This window comes from Rhamphochromis sp. 'chilingali' (assembly GCF_963969265.1).
Source record: "Rhamphochromis sp. 'chilingali' genome assembly, chromosome: 9".
NCBI lineage: Eukaryota > Metazoa > Chordata > Actinopteri > Cichliformes > Cichlidae > Rhamphochromis > Rhamphochromis sp. 'chilingali'.
The window spans coordinates 8,770,217-8,795,275 of NC_137936.1; the positions used below are offsets into that span (position 1 = coordinate 8,770,217).

Consider the following 25,059-nt stretch of genomic DNA (forward strand, 5'->3'; position numbering starts at 1 on the left):
ATAGAAAGTTTACATGTCTAGCGTGGATTGAGACTTCTGATTTCATTTTTTTAATTTTAATCTTTTATTATTTTTGTTAAATGTCTCTGTTCCTTCACAATCACATCCAGGACTATAAATATGTTTGCCCCTTAGTGATGTTTGATGCTACAGTGTTACAGACAATGAGCTTCTCAGTCTGAAATGATGGTGACATAGGTTTTGGGTGGTTCTTAGTAACTGCAAAAATCACAGATTATATAGACCACAGAAGGTATAGCTGGTGGTCTTTCATTCGAGCTGAGGTCTCGTAGCCTGAAAACAAACAGGTCACCTAAATACCAGACCTATTGCTTTCACCCAGCTATAACAGCACAATACACATGAAGCTTTTTACTGTTTCATTTCTAACAAATCTATGAACGAATATTGCATAAATATGTACAAGCTGTACTGTTAGGCAGAACTGGCAACAAAATAAAGCCATGCAAGGGGAATGGACGGCTTTGTAGTTCAGTTATTTGTGGTTAATGTTTATAATAGTAGTTTTTGTTATAGCCATTGGTGATTTTGCAGTAGGTGGTGCTCTGAGAATGGCCTAAAAAATCAAGTAGACAAACAATGGGTAGCAAAATCATAAAGGTAATAATAGTTTAAATAGGTGATCATAACCACTGCAGCTTACAGTATAGGTACACCTGAATTGTATTACTGCATGAAATGATTTAAATGTCTTAAATAAGTATGGCTTGCTTGTATTTGCTGTCTGTCATGATTCTTTAAATTCTCATGTTGTCAACTTTTTGCAGGTGTTATCACCACAGAGAAACCATGTCAGACAAAATGTCCAGTTTCCTCCATATCGGGGACATCTGTTCCCTGTATGCAGAAGGCTCCACCAGTGGATTTATCAGCACTTTAGGGTAAGCCTTCCTGTGTTTATCTTAATTTTCATGACTCCTCCACCATCTCCCTATTCCAACACACTGCAAAACGAACAAACTAACCCATGTAATGAATGAGTTGTTTCGAGCCAAGGCCAAAAGACCCAAGTGTTGTTTTTCTTTAAGTATCTCACCCAATTTTCTTTCATAAGCTTCACTTATAATGTACAACATGAATGGCGATACCAATGTATATATTGGCCTCTAACAAATATCAGATTGGCCAGTCTTTAGTCAACATAAAAAAGGTGATAGTGAATAACTGATTTAACCAAAATTAATGAAAAAGAAAGATGAGGTTTTTTCAGGTGTTTCCAGTTCAGTTGATGTATTGCAGAGACTGGGATAGAAAAATATTTGGACTAGGCAGGAAAACGTAACAGGGTTTGGTCCTTTGGAGGCTTTATTTTGCACACTGTTTAGCCTGTCTTGCAGATGGCCAGGCATCAATATTTTAGCTCAAATATTAGTACAGTAATGGGTAGAACTTGTTCGTTATGCTGCAGTTTTGTTGCTTGGTTTTACCAGCAGTGGCTGGTAAATGCTGTCTCTTAGTAAATTATTTAAAATAGAACACAGTATCTACCAGCTCTAGCAGCTTTTACAGAAGACGCTGATACACCGTGCTTGTAATCTTCAAATTTAAGGACATCTATGCTGTGTGTACCTGATGTGTTGCAACTTATTTCAGTCAAATGTGTAGCTTTTCTTATCTATGAATACACAGCAACATACCATGTCACTCTGGATAACTGTGTCAGTCCAGTGTTCTCTCTGAGAAGTGCTAGGTCCTGTAGTTGTAGCTTTATTTATTTATTTTGTGTTTGCTTGCTGTTCTGTGCCTGAAATTACTCTCCCAGTACATGCTGAGTACCATGTTTTCAACTAGTTGACATCTCCACTCCTTCCTAATTGTAGGCAGTGAGTTAAAAGTGCATCTCATTATGTGGAAATTGAGAAAGTCTTGACACACAACTGGCACACAGAGGAAAAACAGAAGGCTAAAAGAGGAACAGCGGGCGATCATTGATGTGAATGTTCCTGTCCAGCGTCTGGCATCTTAGGCTTCAGCACCCAGAATTAGCCTGTTTCTCTCCCTCCTGCTTCTTTCTGTTTGCTGTCCTGGGGAGTTTGTTTTTCTTCTCCTGAGGTGAAAATGGGCACAGCATCTGTATTGTCCTGTCCTCCCTCTCCCTTTTAAGAGCTGCAGTTTTTCTGCTCTTGCCTTGTCACTATTTCAGTTTGCCGTTTACCAGAGGATGAGTCGAGCCCTTCTCCTTGCCTTCAGACGCTATGCTCTTAAACAATTTTAGTGTTATGCGTCACCTACCATAGCAACAAATGTGAGCACAGCTTTGAAGGCTACCACCATGACGGAGCTTGTCAATTTTCCTATCTTGTGTTGTTATGCCAAGTAATCCCCCCTCCCAGCCCATCCGCTTCTGTGAGCGCTCTCTGTTAAAGGGAATAGCTTAGAGGACGTACCTATAAATAGATTTATTGTATTAAGTGTTGCACTCCTGAGAGACAGGTGCATTTACCTGGATCACGACTGGTGCGGGAAGGCTGACAATCAATGATAGTGTAGCCCTGAAGGCCACTTTCTGCCCTTGGATTTCACTGACTCCTGAGTTTCATGTTTCTTTTGGAGCTCGGCCCATCGGTGCATCAGTGTGATCGAGGTGATCAGCTTTTCATTTCTGCAGCGAAGTTTCTCACGACATGTGACTTCTGCATCGTCACAGGGCTCCTGCAGTGTGCAAGTGTGTACAGAATGACCTATAAAAAGATGCACCTGAATCAACCTGCTCGTGCATCCTACACAAGTGTCCTCTTTGTGCCGATATACTGTCTTATAGTTATCCCAGGGGCTTCCCCTGAATTGTAATTATCGTACTACTGACTTTAAATTTGTGCTTTCACTGGAGGTTGATGATTTAGAAAACTATGATTCAAAGAGGACTAATGTTCCCAAAATAGAGGCCCTGAAAGACAGGAGAATTGCTTACAGCTTATAATTTTAAGCTACAGGAATGATTTCAGCAACTTCTCAAACCCCTTTGAAATGTGGTGGTTTACACTGTTTGGATTCTAAAAAAAGGCTTTCAGACACCTAATATCTGTCCAGTTCTTTGAACTCAGGTGTCACATCTGAACTTGGACAGATTTCTCTTTTGCAGCAAAGGGAGTGCTGACAGTAAGGCTGAAACTGTCAATGTACTGGTCAGTCTGTGTTCCCACCTTCACCTATGGTGATAAATTGTGGATGGTACCCCAAATGATACGATAAATAGATACAAAGCAGCAAAAATATCTGCAAAGATTACCTGGGCTCAGCCTTAGGTTGAGGAGCTTAGTTATTTGTGAGTGGGTAAGAATAGATTTGCTTCTCCTCTGCATCAGAAGAAATTTGAGGTAGCTAGGATGCCTCCAGGGACATCATCTAGATGAGGTCATTAAAGTGAGTCCCACTGGAAGGAGACTCTGGGGCAGACCCAAGACATGCTGGAGAGATTGTGTGTCTTTGCTTGCTTGGGAACATTTTGGGGACATCATAAAAAAGATTTGTCATGACAATGAAACTTGTATTTCTTCTGACTGACAGAGCTGTGACAGAGCAGAATAAATATTGCATATACTGTTGTGTCAGATTAATTCATCTATGATTGTAGAAGCATGTAAAATACGGAGGAAAGTAGCAGTTAGTAATTAGTTTCAAGCAACCAATTTATTTATATAGCACTTTCAGACAACTCCCAGCTGAAAACAAAGTGCTGTACACTTGACACACCAAAAAACAATACCTTGAATAAGTTAAAAAATTTGTATTATTACAAGCTACTAATGCTGGGATGGGGCTCCTCTGTTATATTTGAGCTGGCAAGACATTAAGTGTTTACACCTTGGACGTCTACTAGAGTTAACCTTGCTTCTCTATTCTGAACTGAGCAGTTGCTTTCACATTTCAGGTCTGCTTTCAGAACAGAATGATTGGGTGTGCATCAAAAGTCATAGTGAGAGCAGCCTCTGCCTATATACACATTATTGCCAAAATTATTCTCCCACCCATCCAAATCATTGAATTCAGGTGTTCCAATCACATCCATGGTCACAGGTGCATTACATCAACCTAGTACCTAGGCATCAGCTCAGTGAATTCCAGCGTGGTACCGTGATAGGACGTCACCTGCGCAACATGTCCATTCATGACATTTCCTTGCTACTAAATATTCTACAGTCAGCTGTTAGTGGTAGTGGGAGTGATTGGGAACAACAACAACCCAGCCACTAACTTGTAGACCACGTAAAATCACAGACTAGGATCAGAAGATGTTGAGGAACATCATGTGTAGAGGTCACCAATTTTCTGCAGAGTGAGTTGCTATAGACCTGCAAACTTCATGTGGCCTTCAGATTACTTCAAGAACAGTGTGTAGAGAACTTTATGGAATTGGTTTCCATGGCTGAGCAGCTGCATCCAAGCCTTACATCACCATTGCAATGCAAAGTGTTGAATGCAGTGGTGTAAAGCATGTTGCCGCTGGACTCTAGAGCAGTGGAGAGATGTTCTCTGCAGTAATGAATCACAATTCTTCAACTGGCAATCTGATGGCCGAGTCTGGGTTTGCTGGTACGAGGATTGGTATAAGAATAATTTCAGACTGCATTGTGCCAAGTATAAAGTTTGGTGGAGGGTGGGTTTTTCAGGAGTTAGCCTCAGCCCCTTCTGTAAAAGAAACTCTTAATCCTTTGTCATTTAGAGACATTTTGTACAATTTCATTCTCCCAACTTTGTGGGATCAGTTTGGGGATGGCCCCTTCTTTTTACCACAACACTATTCACTAGTGCACAAAGCAAGGTCCATGAAGACATGGATGGGTGAGATTGGTGTAAAAGACTTCACTGGCCTGCACAGAGTCCTGACCTCAACCTTAGAACACATTTGGGATGAATTAGAGCGGACTCAGGCCTTCTTGTCCAACATCAGTGTCTAACCTCACAAATGTATTTCTGGAAGAGTGGTCAAAAATTCCCAGCAACCCACTCCTGAACCTTGTGGAACAGCTAAGGCTGATATAGCTGCAAAGGTCGGACTGACAACATATTAAGCCCTATGGATTAAGAATGGGATGTCACTCAAGTTCATATGGCTGTGAAGGCAGATGAGCGAATATTTTTGGCAATATAGTGTAGATTACTGGAGCTACCATCTGGAATCTATTCTAATGGTCATCAAACAATCTTTATTGATAAATACAAAAGTGTTAAAACTCATCATTAAGGGTACAGTGGAGTCTAAAACAGTGTACGGTGAACTTTGACCGGTCAGTGCAGTACCCCTAAGTTAAGTCAATTTCAGGGTTTTGTTTGTGTGTCTATTTTTCTTTTTTCTTTTTTTTCTTTTTGATGTTCTGCGCATTCGCACTGAGGTGATTAAAGTTGGTCAGCACATGCTTAAGTGTCCCACAAATCCAGGCCAGTGAGTCAACATTCACAGCACTCATAGATTCTGGATATTTGGTCGAGGGATGTACACTAGTAGTTAAGTCCATGTTTAAAAGTTGCTACCTTTGGGAGTTGGCACCAGAAATACTACAAATATAAACAAATTATTCTATAAATGCATAAAAGCATTAGAGCATTGGTTTTAAGATTTTATGATGCCACTGTCTCTATAAGGGGTTGCAGCCCTGACTGAAGGCTATGCCCCCTACTCTTTGTGTGAAGGCTTTAAACAAGCTAGGTGAAGAGTAAGTGCATGACACTTGTGTAAACCAGCACAGCTCTGCAGTACTTTAAATGAAGAAAATGAGAGCATCTATATAGGCTGTGTCAGGGTAAAGCAGCAATATGACCAGTCAACTAAAGCAATTCGTAACCACCTTTGATACAGCTATGTTGATGCTAGCATGCAAGAAAAGCGGGATACTGCTGCTAGCATTCCTTACATTTGCACACTTGGGGTGTTTGTTCCTGTGTGTGTGTTTGTGTGTGTGCGTGCCTGCATAATTCTGTGATGGCATAAACAGAAACATGTGTGGCCTATATTCCATACATTTAAAGCATTAAATTTGATTATTAAAGTATGTCTCTTGAATACTCATGCACTGTTTGCATGGTCAGTATTTAACCTTTTCCGGTAGATTATGCTTTTCGGTATTTTGAGTGTTTTGCTGTTAGACTTCTTCTCCATTTTTGGCTTGTTTAAACGATTTTTGAATTGTTAAGACATCAGAAAGCCTTTAATTGTCATTGTACTTGGCATTACAGTGAATTTAGGTGTTCTGCTCTAATGTGGTGCTTTAAAATAAACACATACATAAAATATATTTAAAATACATAAAATGACATATGTTTAAGGGCACAGTATAAAACCGTTATGGAGCTATCTTTATTTGTTGGGAGCGATTACTGGATTTGGAAGCTGTGAGTGAATCTGGTACCTCTGGATTTCATGGATCAGTAACGCCTACAGAAGGCAGCAGTTCAAACAGATGGTGACCTGGGTGAGACGGTCTTTGATAATGTTTTGGGCTCTGCAGAGAATGTGGCTGTTCAAAATTCCTGTCCCAAGCAGCATCCCTAATTTTGACTATAAACAGTTAAGATACAGCCACAAGATTTGCATACCTCATTCCCATGAAACGCCAACTTGTGGCCAGAAGTTATTGAGTTGGTAGCTATATGTTACTAGTTCAAGGCCACACAATAACCATTTTTGTCTCTACAGGGCTCCATAGAATATGCTACAGTGAACAAATAAAGTAAAAAGTGTTGGAAACACAATACTTTGCTTATTTAAGAAAAGTTTTTTTTTGTTTGTTTTTGTATTCAGTCATATTTTGGGTACATGAGCTGCATGAATTAGAATAATCCAGATAGTGATGGGTTTTACCTGAATTATCGCCCTAATTTAATATGACTCTCTCATAATATCGTAATATCATTAGGAATGCTGTTATTCAAAAAGTTATTAAACCCTTCTGAGGATTAAAGCAAATTTCATTTGCATATGTCCTTATTGACTCACTCATAATGATGGCTGTCTGTGCAGGCTTGTGGATGATCGCTGTGTGGTACAACCAGATACAGGTGACCTCAACAACCCCCCTAAGAAATTCAGAGGTAAGGTCTAAAAATCACTCGCTTCTCTCTTGATGAACATTTCATGAAATGAGTCTGTGTTGCTGCCATTTTATGCTCACTGCTGCCTTACATTCAAACTGAAAGATGCCGTAGAAACATGCAGGAGAACGCATCAGTCTCACCTGTTACTCATGAGCAAATTGTTTTGTGGTCATTTGTGCCCATGCTCAGGATGGATTATATGCATACATTTTCTGCTTGGATCTTTTATTTAACTATTTAGAAAATGCAGAGTATAATACAACCCCAATAAGTTATATAAGCCCTGTTTGTTTTCAGAACAACTAACAATATATTTTAAATGGTTTGAAATAGTCTTTACTCTTTTTTTTGGATATTAACCCTCACAATTAAAGGTGACTAACTTGGAAGTTGTGTGCACAACTTTTTTTGTGCTTGTGAAATAATTTCGAGATGGAAAGGGCAATGGTTATACTAGGATGTCGAGTAGGGAAAACCTAGAAGGACTGCGTTGCCATAATTACCTGAAGCAGTTGAGTACTGTTCAGATATACTCTCTTGGCAGCAAAGGGAGTAAGAATACATTTGACATATCATTGTACAGCAAACCCTTTTTAGCTGTGATGGATTCATGAATTTTGCTGTTCATATTACAAATTCTGACCCTATTTTGAGTTGTTTTGCAAGTGAAATGGCACAGCTGCCAAGGACACATCCACTGACTTGTAGCAGTGCTCCTTCCAAACAGATTAAATTGGTCTCATTAGACATGAGAAGCCTAGCAGGACTTCAAGTGTCCCTGTCATGTCTCAATTGATGATCTCTTATGTCAGGTCATCCCTGAGTGATGATATCCAGGAGGAGAATAGTCTGTGCCCAGAGCCAAAAAGCCAAAGATAAACCTGCACATTATTTGACCAAAAGAAAAATCAAGAATGAATAAAAAGAAGTGTCATTTTGATGGTTATCTTCATATAGTGTCAGTACCAGGCAGCCAGAAATGGCTGATCCTTTATATCTACTGGCCTAGGGTAAGCAGTTTCCCGACTAGTACGCTGATGGTTTCAGATTCAAGTCTTCTAGTCTAGCAAGTGTTGTTGTGTGGACATAATAGCTTTGTCTCTATCACGTGTGGTTGTGTTATTGTTCTTATATGTAGTTTCTTTCAGGCAGAATGCCAGGCAGCTGTAAACAAAAAGCTTGTCACAGGAACTTGCCGTCCCTGCTAAATAGCAGGGTCTAAACTGACAGCGTGAACACATGCACAGATTAACTAGGAGGCATGTGTCTAAAAATACAATAAGACTGTGTTTTGCTTTTGAACACCAAGTATAGTTCTGCTTTTGATTGTATGCCAACGCTATCAAAGAGGATTTATACATCACCTTCCTCATTCATTGAGATCAGACTGGCTTTGTTAAGAGCTGCGTGAGCTCCAACAGTGTTTACAAAATATAACCAAAGCCTTTATGATGGGCATTCATGGGCCAACCTATTGTTAGGTACAACAAAAGACTTTCAGTCTTATCATATTTCTGTTTTTTATGCAGATGGTGTTCAGTGTACCTCTCGGATGTAGATAATTTGTGTCGCATGCTCTGAATCACTGAGTTTAGCTTCTTCTAGCTTCTCTTTCAGTTTTCATACACATTCTTTAATCGCTGACTTTATTTCTGTGTTTCCTGAAATTAGTCTTAATGCATAACTAAGATTTTTTTAAAAAGCACAGAATATTTTCACTTTAGTGCTTAGAACTCGTCCTGTTCTTCCTTCTAAAACCTGTGAATACCTGATTCAAACTAATTTAGTTCTTTAAATCATGGTATTCTTTTGAAAATGCATTATGCTTTTCATCAGTGTAGCTGTATTGTCTGTTTGGCACTGTGTAGGAAAACACCACACACCACATGCGTGAACCATTTCTTTGTTCAGTTATATTCATAGTTTAGCTATAATTGCTTTCCACATAGCATGCTAACCATAGACTGACCTGATTTACTGAAGCATCAGATTCAAAGTAGAACATTTGCAGCTGTGTGTGATGACATGGGGATCTGATTGAGTCACTATTGGGGGAGTGGAGCATTTTAGGTTTAATAAAATGGTGTAATTTTCATAACCACTTAGTGGGAGCAGTCAACCAGGAACTGCTCCAGCCACAATATAAAGTAAATTGTCCTTAGCGGGTCCTATTCATGTTTTTAACACTTCAGGAATCATGCAGATCTTTTGATTTCTTTACGACAACATTGCCCTCAGGCTACTGCAGTAAAAGTGGCCACAGTTCTGTGGTGGAAATGACAGCTTAGGTTCGGGAACACATTTTGTTTCTGTGAAGTTGGAAGTTAAAACTAGTACACAGAAAAAAATATCCAGAGACGCTGTCTTCTTCTCACAGTCTGAATTACTTTTGTCGTCAGCACACAGTTCAGACACACTACCCTTATGAGTCTGGCACATTTAAAGCCTTATATGCTGCTTTTCTGTACCAGGGAAAATTTGGATGAATAGCAGATAGGCAGCAGTCTTTTATGAGTTTAAACAAGGCCTGCTTTTCCAGCTGAGGATGCAAAGAAATGTGTTCATGTCTGACTGACCTATTCAAATCATATTCAGAGATGTGGTTAATGAATACACTGCAGTAACTGCACAGGGGAACTGTATAAATGTACTTCTGGTATCATGCTAGGGTTCCTTTTATGACATAAACTTACATATATTATCCTAAATAAAATGGTATATTTAGATTACAGATCATTTTTATGAGTCAAGGAAGCAATAAAGAGATTTTTTTTTTTGGGGGGGGGGGGGGGGGGGTGGTATTGTGAAGTAATACATAATCCAGCCACAGACAGTAGTATCACCTCTTCTATTAAGGCGAGTGTTCAATAGAAACAGAGTGAAACCAGAGCTAAATCCTGACGTCTTGGTTTGGTAATAATAGAACCTGTAAGCTGTTTAAAAAGTCTTTATCTCAAGGATGTATGTAGGGAACCAGTTTTATTTTAAATCTACGTGTATGTCAGTCTATGTTCACATACAGGTTAACTCCATGATTGCATGTCATTTTACCTGTGCATATAAAACTTTGTGGGTACAGGAAAGCTTGGCGCTCAGCTCTGCTCAGTCGTCCTCTCGTGCACAATATTATGACTGTTTTTGTTGTTAGAAACACAAAATCCAGAAAACTGATAAATATTATATAATTTGAGATGCCATCCAAGCTGCACTTTGCATATAATTAGTAAAAACTGGAATGTGTTGTTGGACTCATTTGTTATTTACCTGAGAAAGAACAGGTAGCAAGATGCTCTAAGAGGAAAAAAGGCAAGAGCAAAAAGCCATGGTTAGCAGGGGAAACGTTTGGTTTTGGCATTTATGTGAATTCTATGCTTCAGACCGCATACTGCATGGGATGTTTTAAAAATGTAAATTTACCTGCCCTGCCACACTGTAAGAAACTGTTCATGACTGCTTTGGGAATTGATGTGATGTAGCATCAGCTGTCTGTGGCATGTGCTGGACAAGCAAGTCAAATCCCTGGAGGCCTCATCTTCTTCTTAACCACCGGACACCTTCAGAGCTCGTTGAGAAGTCTACAATGCAGTGGATCAGAGCTGTTTTGGTGCCCAAAATGTACGTCATGCACCAAATGTGCAAGTAAAATATTTGAAATAAATGTCCCCATTTCTGTTCTACCTGCTGTTTTAAATACAGCCAAATATTAACTAATGTGTAAGAAAACCCACAAAGAGCTTTTGGCCTTTTAGAATTTCATTTATTACCCTGACTTCTTTCACTTTACTGCTTTTTTTTTTTTTTTAATTAATTTACCATCAAGTCAGTTAACTTTTGAGCTATTTAACGGTACAGTTAAGTAGGAGAGGGGGTTTTAATCAGTTTCAGCTGCTTTGGTGTTAATGAAATTAACAGGTGCACTAGAGGGGCAACACTGAAACAACACCCAAAATGATTTAGAGCTGACATGTTTCCTCCTCATCATCTTTGACTGTTTTTGCTAGTTTGCATTTGGCTAGGGTCGGTGTCGCTGCTACATTTCTATCAAAAAATGTGGTATCTTTTAATTCCTAACACATTACTCAGTCCCTATCAGGATAAGGGAGTTTTTTCCCCCTATTGAGATGTTTTGAAAATTTTCCCTTTAATTTTTTTCAAGAATGTATGTATACCAATCTTGTTCTTTTTTTCCAGGCTCAGAGTAAACATATTATTTCTTCACAAGTATTTTCAGTAGGGCTTGAGTGCGCATGAGGAATGAAAAATGTGAATTTAAACCATTTAAATGAATGAAAAAGGTTGTTATTTATGACGGCTTTCAGTTGGGAATTAGGAAACCAAAGTCATGAAATCAAGCAAGAGATTGAATTAGAGATGTTTAAGAACCATCACTCAGGCACTGACATCTCCTTTTGAAGTTTGTCATGATTAGCTTGTTAAAGAAACAGGAAATGTTAAGTAATCAGTTGGGAAAACACCTACTCTGAGGGTTTTGTTTTGCTCTGTTACATTAGGATGCCTGGGGGAACTACACTGGTAGGCTTAACAGAGCTAAGGCAGAGAGACAGGGACCAATAAAAGAGAAAGAAGCAGTGGTCTTTATGAGTGGAAAAATTACTCACTTGCCCTCATGTTAGCGTAAAAGGGTAATGCATGGGTATTGTACTGGATGCACTGTGTAAGGCCTTCATTTTTTGAAAATATGATTCTCTGTAGAAGTCTCTGTAGCTTCGTCTTACTTCCTAAACCCAGATAAAATTCACAGTTATTACTATGAATCAGGGATCAGGGTTGCCTCACTTCACTCTGTTGGAGCAAATTGCGAGCTTTAAATCAGAGGCCAAATGTGAAATTCATTTTCTACAAAGCAGTATTTCTAAAACAGGAAATACTGCTTTACCTATTTTTTTTCTTTCATTATTCACTGATGTTACAGAGTAGAATGACGCTACCATTCAGTAAAATGGATCCACTTGTAGTTTTCTGCTATGACAACTCGTGATGCTCTCTAAAATGCCAATGATGACAGGAAAGTGTATATAAATGTCTTTATTTTGTTATTTCAGTGATTTTCCCTTAAAAACCTACATACTTATTACTCTTTGCATAATAATTGGTTAAGTGTGCAAAAGGTGTGCTTTAGAGTTTTATTGTTCAAAGATTGGATTTGGAGCAGTTAAAAATTCAAATTTTTAACTGCTCTAAAAGAAAGGACTCAATTTCGTTGCTCGTTAGCGATTGTAATGTGTTAGTTTCTTACTTCCATCTCTTTTTGTTTTTCTTTCGCTTTTGGTTGAGCCTAATTGTGGTAAATGCTGTAAAAAATGTAGTCTTTTAGGTAAATTACACTATTTTCTCATGTTATTATCGTTCCTTCAAGCAAATACTTCTCTGCCCGTAATATTTAGGTTCTTCCCAGTCTATTTTTGTCTTTTCCTGGCTGCCTACCCCATCAGACAGATGTTTTTGCCACAGCCCACTTTTCTCTGTTGGTCCTTGGCCTCCTGTCATCCTGTCCTCCCTCTTCTACCCATGCCACATGATAGATAACTCTGGGACGCTCCTGCAGTGGCTGCATTTCCAACAGCAGCATCCACTCGGGCTTTAAAAAAACTGTACCACATTTATAGCTCACTGGGTCTCCTGTTCCACTTAGCATATACAGTACAGTGTCTACAGTATACTATAAAGAATTGAGCATGTTTGCTTCTAGTGGGTAATTCAGTCTGACCAGATAAAAGACGATTAATTTACTTCATGTTGCAAACATTATCTATAAATACCTGCAACACAAGTAAATTTTATTTTGTTCTACTGTTATAATCATTACTATTTGTGGATTTAGTAGTTCACTGTTTTGAGGTGTTGTTTTTGAGAGACTGGCAATTTATCCTTAATCTTGACATGAACAGCTAAATGTGAAGATGCTCAGGTCGTCGGTGTCACAGTGAAATCAACCACTGGTTCTTAGATTTAGCAATTTTCAAGCTTCTGTGTTAGCATTTTGTCCATCACTGTGTTACTTGGAGCCACAATTTACCATGTTTGGATGAAATGTTGGATAAGTCATCAGCCAATACTAGCAGCCTGTCCATGTACCGCACAGTCACACATAGCTGATTATTATTGCTATGTAACACTCTAAAAATATTTGTTTATGCCAGCTGAATCTGCCCATATTCCTAACTCTCATATTCTTTAGGAAGTAGGTGTCCATAAAATTCAAAGCTTTTTATACCTAAAGCTTTAAACATGTTTAATGTTGTAAACTTTGAGGGCACTTTAGTGTGTACGTCTGTAGGGATTAACTCTGTTATGGAGCCAAACTGTTTTGGCAATCGGGCCAATCAGCTGACCAGCATTCATTGTGACAGTGGGGGAAATTTATGTTCATACTCGTATCTTACATCAACCTATTGAGTTCCTGTTTCTTTATTCTTTGCTCCCTTTTAACCATTCAAATTTTAAACTGTTCTGTTATTTCTGCTAATGCCAGGTACATCTTTTGTTGCTCATAACTTTTATAGTTTTTAAAATATTAAGCTTTATAACATTTCAACTCGTCATATCTCTTAAACTCCAGAGACATGAGCCATGTGCCAGTATAGCTTCAGACACTACTGACACTGAAAGAACTTTTTTGATACCGTTTACCGTTTTTCCATGAATTACGTTTGTTTCAGGATAGGAAACCTGTCCTTCTCTCAGATTTCAAACTCTGGATTTGAAGCAGTTTTTTCTTTCGTCATATTTCTCTCTGGGATGAGTGCGGGTTTGCCTCATTGGGACAAGCAGGCACCCAGAGAGCGGGCGGTGCAGGTTCGAGTCCTACCTGCATGTTTTCCCCGCTCTTGCTCCCTCTGCTTTCTTGACACTCTTCAGTGTACCCTTTCAAATAAAGCCATCTTCAGCAGGCAGTTCAGCTTCTTCAGCTGTTTTCGGGACATGATTTCTGCTACACGGCATTTTAGCAGGAAATGCAACTTTTTCTAGTATGATATTGTATTAAGGTTATATCTTGTAAAACGAATGCAGGGTAAAGTACTATATTGTATTGAACATCTTGCACAAACTCTGGAGAGGAGTGTCCTGTGCCATTTGTGTTGACAAAATAACTTGTGTATATATATATATTTTTTTTTTTTTCAAAATTAAACTCAGGAGCGTACAGTGTTTGGTGCGACTCTGTAAGACTTCTAGTCTTTCAACATTTAAAACTATCAAACTAAATTGCACACAGGTCATCATTTTCAGTTCCACAGTGTGCCAAAACCTTGCTTTGTTCTACTGACACATTCCTCTGTTTGCTGAGGTCAAGCAGACCACTGCTGATATGAAAAGATGAAGTGTAACTTTTCACCTTCCTCTTCTTATTTCCCCCCTAGATTGCCTTTTCAAACTGTGTCCTATGAACAGATACTCGGCACAGAAACAGTTCTGGAAGGCAGCAAAACCTGGAGGCAACAGCACTACTGACACAGTCCTCCTCACTAAACTTCATGTAAGTCTGACATCACCATTCCAACATCTTGCAGTGCTGTGTAACTTTGTGCTGTTGTGTAGAAAATGTGCACAGACAAAAATGCTGCATGTTTCCATCTCTGTACCTCTGTTCTGTGCATTAGCATGCTGCTGATCTTGAGAAGAAGCAGAATGAGTCTGAAAACCGAAAGCTGCTGGGGACAGTTATCCAGTATGGAAATGTCATTCAGGTGCGTTTAAGGCCCAGTGAGATAAGGTTCTTTGCTTAACAGAAAAGCTGCAGTATTTAAGATTGAAGATAACTCTATTTAATGAAAGAGGCGTTTTAAATAACTGCTACAGCACAAAGATGTGCTGTAAAGTTATCTGTTGCAGGCTCTATTATCTTTACACATTACAAAGGAATGTTTTGCACTCGAGTATGAGGTCATCGGTAACTAGAAATGTAGTCTATGACACCCACAAGGACTACAGTATATACAGTAGGTCATGGATAAATAGCTATACAGTGTATATGTTAGTATATCAGTGACTTGTTGGTTAACTGGTTTCAGGGGAGATCATTTAAAAAATATTAATAAATAAAAGGCTTTTGTATCAGTCAGCTTATATGATCCATGCTCTGTAATTCTTTCCACTGTCTCATTATGATAGTAGCTGTGGGGGTTGTGACCGTGTGATTCTGTTTTTTCTTGTTGCCAACAGTTGCTGCACTTGAAAAGCAATAAATACCTGACAGTGAACAAGCGCTTACCTGCACTGTTGGAGAAGAATGCCATGAGAGTGACGCTGGACTCTGCAGGAAACGAGGGATCCTGGTTCTACATCCAGCCTTTCTACAAGCTCAGATCCCTGGGAGACAGTGTGGGTAGAGCAGGGTGTGGGAGTCAAGTTAATTATGCTCAGCAAGAGAAATCAAGGATATATTTTTAGACTTTTAAAGAGGTTTGAAAACAGGAGTTACGTAGACTGATGTGTAGCGCAGAAAATTGGAACGCCAGAATAGGTTTACATTTAGCAATTGTACACTCACCTGCTGACTACTAAACTACTGATAAACTTTTTCAAGTCCTCCCAGTTTGTTTCTGGGTTCTTGCAGTTGTTTTCGCAGTATCCAAAAAAACAAACAAACAAACAAACATTCAGCAACCTGCTTTAGACGGCTCAGGTTTATTTATTTACTTATTTATTTATTTTTAATGTATAGCCCCAAATTATGTCAGTACTGTAAACATTTGCTTCAGTTTTACTAGTTTACAATGATAATGTTAAATACTTAAAAGCCAGTTCTTATTAAATATATAACTACATAGTAATAAATTATTATATCCACTCACTGGACATTTTATTAGGTATCAGGCTGAACCCTGTTCCCCTTTGACCTACCGTAATTAATTGTGGCAGATATTCAGCCTGGTGAGGGACATTTCTTAGAGATTTTGGTCCTTATTGACATGATGGCATCACAAAGTTGCTGAAGATTTGTCTCCTTCCGCCACATCTTAAAGGTGCTTTAATGATTTAAGCCAAGATTGGTGCACTGTGCTCCTAAAGCTCATGGTCAGCAGCAATACTCAGGTTAGATGTGACAATGTTTATGCCAAATTCTGACCCCACTGTGCAAATGTTGCAGCAGATATTAAGACTCAGATCAAGCAACATTTTTCCAATATTCTGCAGTCCAATCCTGATGAGCGCTCGTTAAATGTAGCGTCAGTTTCCTGTTCTAGGCTGACTAGAATTTGGTCTTTTACTGCTGTAGCCCATCTGCGTGCTGCGTATTCAGCGATGTCCTGTTTTCTTCCTGTCAGCTCGAAGTTGAATGGTTTGAACATCAGCAGGCTGTGCTGTCTATGTCCATTGACTTGAGTTGCTAACATTTGATTGGCTGGTTAGCATTGTATTAGTGATTAGTATTACAGTTAAAGTGGTATACCTAATAAAGTGACCAGTGAGTGCATATCAGTTAATGTCCTTCTTTAAGTGGATTTAATGGAAAACTATAGATTTTATTGTTTTTGTATTTGTGTTTGGGAGTTTTAGGTGCAAGAAATCTGAAATATTAAAATAAAAAATATTCATGTAACTGCACTCAACCTCTTAAGAAGTCTGCAGGTTTAGGTGTGTGCAGTTAAATAGAAGTGGATTTACCTTACCTGGCCTTACCTGTGGTACACTTGCCTCTAGCAGCTACATTGGAGGCTACTGGTTTAACACACTTTAACTATTAGTAGTGTAGTTATGTTGTGGATATTGTTGGTGCCAGGTTTTGACCTGGAAAGTAAGATGCGGTGATATGGAAAGAGCACACACTACACTGACATAACCTCTAATCCTCCGGCTCCTTTTTCTACTCCTGGTGGATGGAAGCTAATAGAGTTAAGACGACTGATCAGCTAATTAAGTTGCATTTTATTAATCCTCTTGGACCAGTTTTTCTTCTGCATGATTCATCCTCCCTACACAGGAACAGGGGCTGCTCCAGTGCAGAACTTATACATTCCACCAGCGCCACCAGTGGAAATGACAGGAGAGGCTAAAGGCTTTAACTATTCTGTTTGAATATGAAGGTTTTTCTTTGAGGGACAAATGTCTCATACTTGTCAGCTGGACTGGTTGCAGAAAGTAGAAGTTTGTCTATTAAAGTTGATCTGGTTCCTTGCCTGAAAGGCAGAGATTTCAAACTTGTTGTGAGACTGTTTTTTAAATTACTTCACCTAATTCAAATTTCTTTTAATGTTCAGATTGTGTGCAGCAAAAACGAATCAGCTGTTGATCAAAAGATGTTTGTTAGACTGAAGTTTCTTTTTATTATTTTCTAATACCTGCTCTCATATGTCATATGTGGTGAATATGTAATGTTAGAGACAAGGGCTACAATTTCATTATTTTCCTCAGGCTCTTTCCCACACAGTATGGTCTACAGCACCACCTAGTGGTTGACTGGAAGCTTGTTTCAGTATTGCAAAATAATATACAGTAGTTATCCCAACCATCCTCCATTTAATGCACCATTTTCTTTGTTTCTCTTGTTGCTCCTGCAGGTGGTGATTGGAGATAAAGTAGTCCTTAACCCCGTCAATGCTGGACAACCTCTGCATGCAAGCAGCCACCAGCTAGTTGACAACCCAGGGTGCAATGAGGTACAAAACACACAGTTTTGTTAAACTTCATTTCTGTCCATCCAATTCTGGGTGAATGCACATACACTTTATTTTATATATATATGAAGTAAAATAAAATACTCCTATCTTTCAGGTTAATTCTGTGAATTGCAACACAAGTTGGAAAGTTGTTCTCTTCATGAAATGGAGCGACAACAAGGAAACGATACTCAAGGGGGTCAGTGAGCTCAGATTTCTGCATGTGGTTGTTTTTTTGTGGGGTTGTTTTTTTTTTGTTTGTTTTTTTTTACATTAAGCATTTTTTCCCCAAATGTACATATAACATCCTTACTGGCTACAAAGCAGGCGTATTAGAACACATGAAACGCAGTTTAATAGGAACAACAATAACCTAAAAACACCATTTAAGTTTGAAAATAAAACAGTCGAAAGAGAATAAAAACCATGGTAACTGTCCACGTGTGTTTATCAATGTAACTGCAGGGCGATGTAGTCCGGTTGTTCCATGCAGAGCAGGAGAAGTTTCTCACTTGTGACGACTATAGGAAGAAGCAATATGTTTTTCTTAGGACAACCGGCCGGCAGTCTGCGACTTCTGCCACAAGCAGCAAAGCACTGTGGGAAGTTGAGGTCAGTAATTATGTAAATGCACAATGCCTTTGAAGCTCAGTTTTCTGATAATTGAGTACTTAAAACTTAATGTTCACCACTATCTTTGAGCACAGTAAAAGTGATGTTGCTCAAATAAATAATGCGGGTTTATTGTAATTTGTGTTTGCGTGTTTTGCCGTTGCCAGGTGGTTCACCATGACCCATGCAGGGGAGGTGCAGGCTACTGGAACAGCCTTTTCAGGTTTAAACATTTGGCCACAGGGTGCTATTTGGCTGCTGAGATGGGTGAGGTGTGTGTCACCATGTTTACTTTCGTATTTTTGATTTGCAGTTATCACTTTGTACCCATGCTACTTTGTCATGAGCTTCCAGAACAATACTGTGAAATGTTTGGTTCAAAGCTTTGTTACTGTATATACACATGCTGGGATGTTGAAAGCACAGCAAAGGGACAGCAATATGAAAAGTAATGATGCTGAGGAGGCTGTTTTAATGTATGTTTGCCAGGTTAATCCCGACTTTGAGGAGGAGAATGCTGAGCAGCGGCCCTCTGTAAGTAAGCCTGATCGCTTCCCCCCTGAGTGCTCTGCAATGCCCTGCTGGTTGCCTCACCGTTATTAATCTTGCTTGTTAAAATCTCTGCTGGGTCTGTGCTTCCTGCTCTAGGTGGTGGACTTTACACCCTTTAATTTCCAGGTACTGTCACACAGTCTTTACATAGTTGCAGCAACGTATTTCAAACATTTCTTGTTGTCTCAATGTTGATCATGCATGCTTGTTGCCTTTTTGTTCGCTGCAGTTTTTGTGGCACCCTGTTCATTTTTTTTGTGTGTGTTTAGTTGCACTTGATAACCACATGGTGTCACCATTCTAGCATCCTACCTGATGCATGTCTTAAGTGAAATTGCCATTAGGTGTCAGTGTTGTTATCTATGGTTTGATCATGCTGTTGGTCCAGCAAAGTCCAGCTGTATGATCAATTGTTTGGTTTTTTTTCAACTTCCATCAGATATTAAATCTAATTTGTAAAATCAGATTAGCTGGTGATTAGTGGGTTGACGTAAGAAGACAACCTGGATATGCCTTTGCCTCAGTATAGTTGAATAGTGTAGCCATATTTTTTCCGTAAGCTGCAATCATTTTGTGTTTTAGTGGTTTGCGCCTCCTCACTGCATGCTTTCTTCCTTTAGCTGGATGGAGATAATGAAGCTTTACGTGGTCGCCTGCGGGGTCCACAGGAGAAAATCATGTACACTTTGGTGCCTGTTCCTGATGGTATGGATATTTCCTCCATCTTTGAGCTGGACCCTACCACTCTGAGAGGCGGGGACTCCATGGTGCCCAGGTTTGGCATTTAACACAAACTTTTTTATTCACATAAGCATGCCACAAATACTGCTTCTGAAGCCACTGAATTTATGCAAGTTCACAGTATGCAGAAATCAAAAGTAAAATGTTCCTAGTGTACAATCATAAAAGATGTTAAGATTAGTGTTCAGACACGTCCAATCAGACCAATAAGTGGTTTCATAGATGCCTCAGTAGTGTTTTTTTTGTTTGTTATTTCAGTGGGGGGGAAAAAGCATCAGGAATGTTGTAAAATATGGGGGAAATATGCAGATGACAAATATCTCAACAACACCTTGGCTAATCAAAAAGACCGCAATGATGTCAAGACTTCAGCAGTTCAAACAGTGACAATAGTAAACTTTTGACTCATGTGCATTGTGAGGGGGAATTTGGAACGGCAGTGGAAAGGGAGTTTCTGAGGTGATGACTGCGTTTTGCAAGGCTGGACAAGGGCCAGTTTTGTTATGAGTGGTCTGACACATCTTTCAAACCAGAGACAAAGACGTAGTTGTGTTGTTTGGGTAAATTTTTGTTGTTGTTTTTTTTGTTTTATTTACTTTCAGAAATCATGGAGCCTGTGTGTGTGCGTGTGTGTGCGTGTGTGTGTGTCACACTGGTAAGCTTGAGATTGTGTGAAACTTACCAAGGAGAGTTAGGAAAGTCCCAGTATGGCATGAAACAGGAAACCGCTGAGGTTTGGATAGTGTTCACAATAAGGGAAAAACTTTCAGTTTTCTAAGATGACATGCACTATCACTTAAAAACACACTTTAAAAAAAACCCAAAAACATCTGGCAGAAATGTTTTTTGGATTTATTTTCTTAGATTAAAATTTGATGATACAAAAGCAGTCGCACGATGCAATATATCATGTAGTCTCTGTCCTAAGGTTGGTGATAAGCCTCTGGCTTATTCGTAATGAGCCTCAGTTTGGTTTCTCAATTCCAGCTGACATCACTGTGTTAAAGAGAGAATGTGTCGTTCTAACATTACAATTGTGTAATCGTCATTGTCACTGCACATAAGGTGAGCTTAGATTCTCCCCACCTTCTATCAAAGCCTCTATTGTGTGGCATAGTCAGGTGTGTGTCTGCATGATGCAGGCTACTACTACGCCTCCCACTCCAACCTAAAATAACCTTGTCCCTCAAACTTCAGCCAGGGGACTAACTAATGCCTGGCAGAACCAGTACACAAAGGTAAGCCTGTTAGCCTCAGTAGGCGGTTATGTAATGCCTGCCAAGAATATGGCTGCTGTCTGTGCTGAAGACCTCTCTCTCACACACACACACACACACACACACACACACACACACACACACACACACACGCTTACTCACTCACACACGTGGAGCTGGCTGGATGCTTTGAGAATGAAGGACGTAGTTGGCTCAAACTTTACTATGTGTAAAGGTTGAGTGCTTAATGTAAGAGAGATAATACTGTACAGGTCACTGCTGGCTAATCTGTACAAACAACACACTTTCCTGAGGAAGCCACTGTAAGCAGCCTTTTCCAGAACCAGGAAGCTTGTTTACAATTATCAGCTGCACGTTTGTCACATAACAGCGTCCAATAATAAATCTAATCAGAGTGCTTATGGTCTTCTGTGTTTTTTCAGACAGGAGTTGATTTATGGTCTTTTGTAGGTCTTAATTGTGAGCCATGTTGTGAGCTGAAAATGGAGGTCTTGGCCTGAGAGTGGAATAAAAGCTTGTTGAATGGAGCTGTCTGTCTTATTGAACGCTCAAAGCCTCCTTAAATCTGTCTAATATTCATAAAACACAACGGGATTTAAAACAGAAGATTTAGAAAGTTATTAAAGAAAGAAAATATAATGTGCCTTCGTATCTATTCTTGATCACAGAATGCCCACAACATTAAAACAAGGTTGCGTTTGTAGCTGTTGATAGCACCAAAGGCTTATACATGGGCTAACAATGATTTTACTCCATGATTAGTCTGATTATTGAAGCGCTATGCTAACTTGTCCCCATCACACTCCACTGTGCTCTGTAGCTGATTCGCAGCTTCTGTTTGTCTTTTGTTTTATTTCATCACATCAGCTTCCTCTCTTATTTACAGGAGCTCCTATGTGAGGCTACGACATCTGTGCACCAACACATGGGTTCATAGCACCAACCTCCCCATTGACAAAGAGGAGGAGAAGCCTGTTATGCTACGGGTGAGTAGTTGCTGTGGATCAACATGCGAATGAGTCTTTATTAACAGTTACAGTGATTGATTTGATGTTTTTTCCAGATTGGAACATCAGCAGTAAAGGAAGACAAAGAAGCGTTTGCCATTGTCCCAGTGCCACCAGCAGAAGTGCGTGATTTAGACTTTGCTAACGATGCAAGTAAAGTGTTGGCGTCCATTGCTGGAAAGCTGGAAAAGGGTACCATTACACAAAATGAAAGGAGGTATGTATGACACCAGACTGCTAACTTTCTTATTGGGCTTTATATTTTATTTGTAAGTTGTTTATTTGGATAGTATAAGTATAGAAGGACATTTTTCACTGAAATTAAGACTAAACTGTTGAGTTGGAACTTGTACCCTCTCCAGGTTTGTGACAAAGCTCCTGGAAGATTTAGTTTTTTTCGTGGTAGACATCCCCAACAGTGGGCAAGATGTCTTGGAGATCATGGTCAACAAACCTAACAGGGAAAGACAGAAACTCATGAGAGAGCAGAATATTCTTAAACAGGTAGGCCTTAAACCTATGAGACAGTTTATGTACTGGTTTAAAATGTTCACTTTAGGCACTAAAACACATCCCTGTTGCCTTTTACAGATTTTCAAACTTCTTCAAGCCCCTTTCACTGACAGTGGTGATGGTCCCATGCTGCGACTGGAAGAGCTGGGAGACCAGCGCCACGCACCGTTTAGACATATTTGCAGGCTTTGCTACAGAGTGCTCCGCCATTCCCAGCAAGATTACAGGAAGAACCAAGTAGGTTCAACACCACAGCTTCACTCAGAGCTTGGGTAGTGTGACATTTTCTCTGCATTGATTACCCCCTCCTTTGTCTGATTTGCAGGAATATATAGCCAAACAGTTTCGCTTCATGCAGAAACAGATAGGATATGATGTGTTGGCAGAAGACACAATAACTGCTTTACTTCACAACAACCGGAAGCTGCTGGAAAAACACATAACTGCTGCTGAGATAGACACATTCGTCACACTAGTGAGGAAGAACCGGGAACCAAGGTAAGGCTTACAGAAAGACACGCCCTGGCTGCTCTCTTCAAACTGTAACACAAGGAGCCCCTGTGGCTAGACTGGGTCAGATTTGCTTATTTAGCAGCTCTGAAGGAATGCAAATCTATGTAAACGTATTCAAATGAGTGAAGTACGAATATGAGTGGAATTGCTTGTGCAGGACCTCGGTACTAGAGGGAATATGCTGACAGCTAGTGCGTAAATGTATTTTGTTTATGTCATGTAAATTGCTGTTAATGATGTGTGAATGAGGTGGATCCAGTGGTTCAAACAGAGAGGACTGTTTGAAATGTTAGAGTACTGAGGCAGGGGGAACGGCCAAGAACATTTTAATATACAGTAGTTTATTTATTCTTCCTCACATAGGATAGTATGTACAGTGGCACCCCGGCTTACGAAGACCCCATTTAACGAAAAATTCAAGTTACGAAGGCACTTAACGGCAATATTTTTGCCCGTGGTACGACAAAATGCCCGTGTAACGAAATCAGTTTGCGAAATGCGTTTCGCTGTTCCACGTGAAAGACGTATTGTTGTTTGCAGTGCGCTATTTTGTGTGCTTTTCGTTTGCAATTAGCCTATCGTTCATTCATAATGGGGCCGGCATAAGGCATAAATATGAGCAAGTTTAAAAAAATGTAAAAAAAAATGTCATTGCACAGTGTACGTACGTACATTAATTAACGTAAATGTAAGTTTTAGTTTTGATGTTTAGAATTAAATTCCCTAATGTTATGTACATATACACGTACGTATGCATGCATGCATACATATGCTTTCTTCAGCCTCCACCAAGACCTTCGTCTTCAGCCGCATCGCCTCACTCAAAAGGTGCTTCGACTTACGAAACCTTTGACTTACGAAAGACCCTCTGGAACGAATTAATTTCGTAAGTCGGGGTTCCACTGTAGTCTGAAATTTGTTTCTTTATTTTTTAATTTAATATATTGTCATCTGTCACCAGGTTTCTGGACTACCTGTCAGATCTCTGTGTGTCCATGAACAAATCCATCCCTGTGACACAGGAGCTCATCTGCAATGCTGTGCTGGACTCTAGCAATGCTGACATCCTCATTGAAACCAAGTGAGATGCTCATTTTCATCAGGTGCTTTAATGTGGTAAACTGAAATGAGAGCTTACAAAAAATGTTGGTGTTGTGTACCAGATTGGTTCTGTCGAGGTTTGAGATTGAGGTGGCGACAAACGAGGACAATCCAGTGGAGGCGGAAGATGAAGAGGAGGTGTGGCTCTTCTGGAAAGATAACTCTAAGGAGATCCGGAGTAAGAGCATCCGGGAGTTGGCCCAGGATGCAAAGGAAGGCCAGAAGGAGGATCAGGAGGTGGTCAGCTACTACAGGTGTCGTGTCTTTATGATGATAATTTTAATAAAAAGATTACAGCTCAGATTTAGAAAGGACTAAGAATCCATTTTCTTCCCAGGTGCCAGCTGAACCTTTTTGCCCGGATGTGTCTGGACCGTCAATATCTCGCCATCAACAAGATCTCCGGTCAGCTGGACGTGGATTTGATCCTGCGCTGTATGTCCGATGAAGACCTGCCGTACGACTTGAGAGCATCTTTCTGCCGTCTGATGCTGCACATGCATGTCGACCGTGACCCTCAGGAGCAGGTCACGCCTGTCAAATATGCTCGTCTGTGGTCTGAGATTCCATCTAAAATCGCTATTGATGAGTGAGTTCATATCATAAACCCTTTAAAGGGGCGTGTATCGCCATTTCAGAAACGACGCAGTGTCTTTTAAAAGCGATTCTCCTCTAATTATCCAGCTATGACAACGATGGGACCACACGGGATGAGATCAAAGAGCGCTTCAGCCTCACCATGGATTTTGTGGAGAACTACCTGAGAGAGGTGGTGTCGCAGAATATTCCCTTCTCTGACAAGGAGAAAAACAAGCTTACTTTCGAGGTAACGCTTCTTTGTTTGTGGTATGAACAGATGAGAAGTGACATCCGTTTATTAAAGTTGTAAATCATTTGTTGGTTCTTTTCCTGCTTGTAGGTCGTGAACCTGGCAAGGAACCTCATATACTTTGGTTTTTACAACTTCAGTGACCTGCTTCGACTGACAAAGATCTTACTGAACATTTTAGACTGTGTACATGTCAACACCATCTACCCCATTAACAAGATAGAGAAGGAAGAAGAAAACAAAGGTAAAGAGTGAATGTTTTCCCTTAGCCTGAATAC

At 39.7% G+C, this 25,059-nt stretch overlaps 1 protein-coding gene across 3 annotated transcripts in view; it reads left to right on the plus strand.

Annotated features, from left to right (window-relative positions):
* itpr1b (inositol 1,4,5-trisphosphate receptor, type 1b) overlaps positions 1-25,059 on the plus strand; it is an 81,965-nt gene that overhangs the window by 421 nt on the left and 56,485 nt on the right. For all 3 annotated transcript variants that reach the window (XM_080892528.1, XM_080892529.1, XM_080892530.1), the window contains exons 2-23: positions 789-902; positions 6,980-7,050; positions 14,436-14,551; positions 14,676-14,762; positions 15,238-15,396; positions 17,577-17,675; positions 17,791-17,874; positions 18,141-18,287; positions 18,455-18,559; positions 18,777-18,821; positions 18,936-18,965; positions 19,460-19,614; positions 21,705-21,804; positions 21,882-22,042; positions 22,188-22,329; positions 22,417-22,575; positions 22,664-22,836; positions 23,813-23,932; positions 24,015-24,206; positions 24,290-24,541; positions 24,637-24,778; positions 24,872-25,025. In XM_080892528.1, the coding sequence (XP_080748654.1) occupies positions 811-902; positions 6,980-7,050; positions 14,436-14,551; positions 14,676-14,762; positions 15,238-15,396; positions 17,577-17,675; positions 17,791-17,874; positions 18,141-18,287; positions 18,455-18,559; positions 18,777-18,821; positions 18,936-18,965; positions 19,460-19,614; positions 21,705-21,804; positions 21,882-22,042; positions 22,188-22,329; positions 22,417-22,575; positions 22,664-22,836; positions 23,813-23,932; positions 24,015-24,206; positions 24,290-24,541; positions 24,637-24,778; positions 24,872-25,025 (2,785 nt within the window). In that variant the 5' untranslated portion in view covers positions 789-810. The remainder of the gene's footprint in view (positions 1-788; positions 903-6,979; positions 7,051-14,435; positions 14,552-14,675; positions 14,763-15,237; positions 15,397-17,576; positions 17,676-17,790; positions 17,875-18,140; positions 18,288-18,454; positions 18,560-18,776; positions 18,822-18,935; positions 18,966-19,459; positions 19,615-21,704; positions 21,805-21,881; positions 22,043-22,187; positions 22,330-22,416; positions 22,576-22,663; positions 22,837-23,812; positions 23,933-24,014; positions 24,207-24,289; positions 24,542-24,636; positions 24,779-24,871; positions 25,026-25,059) is intronic.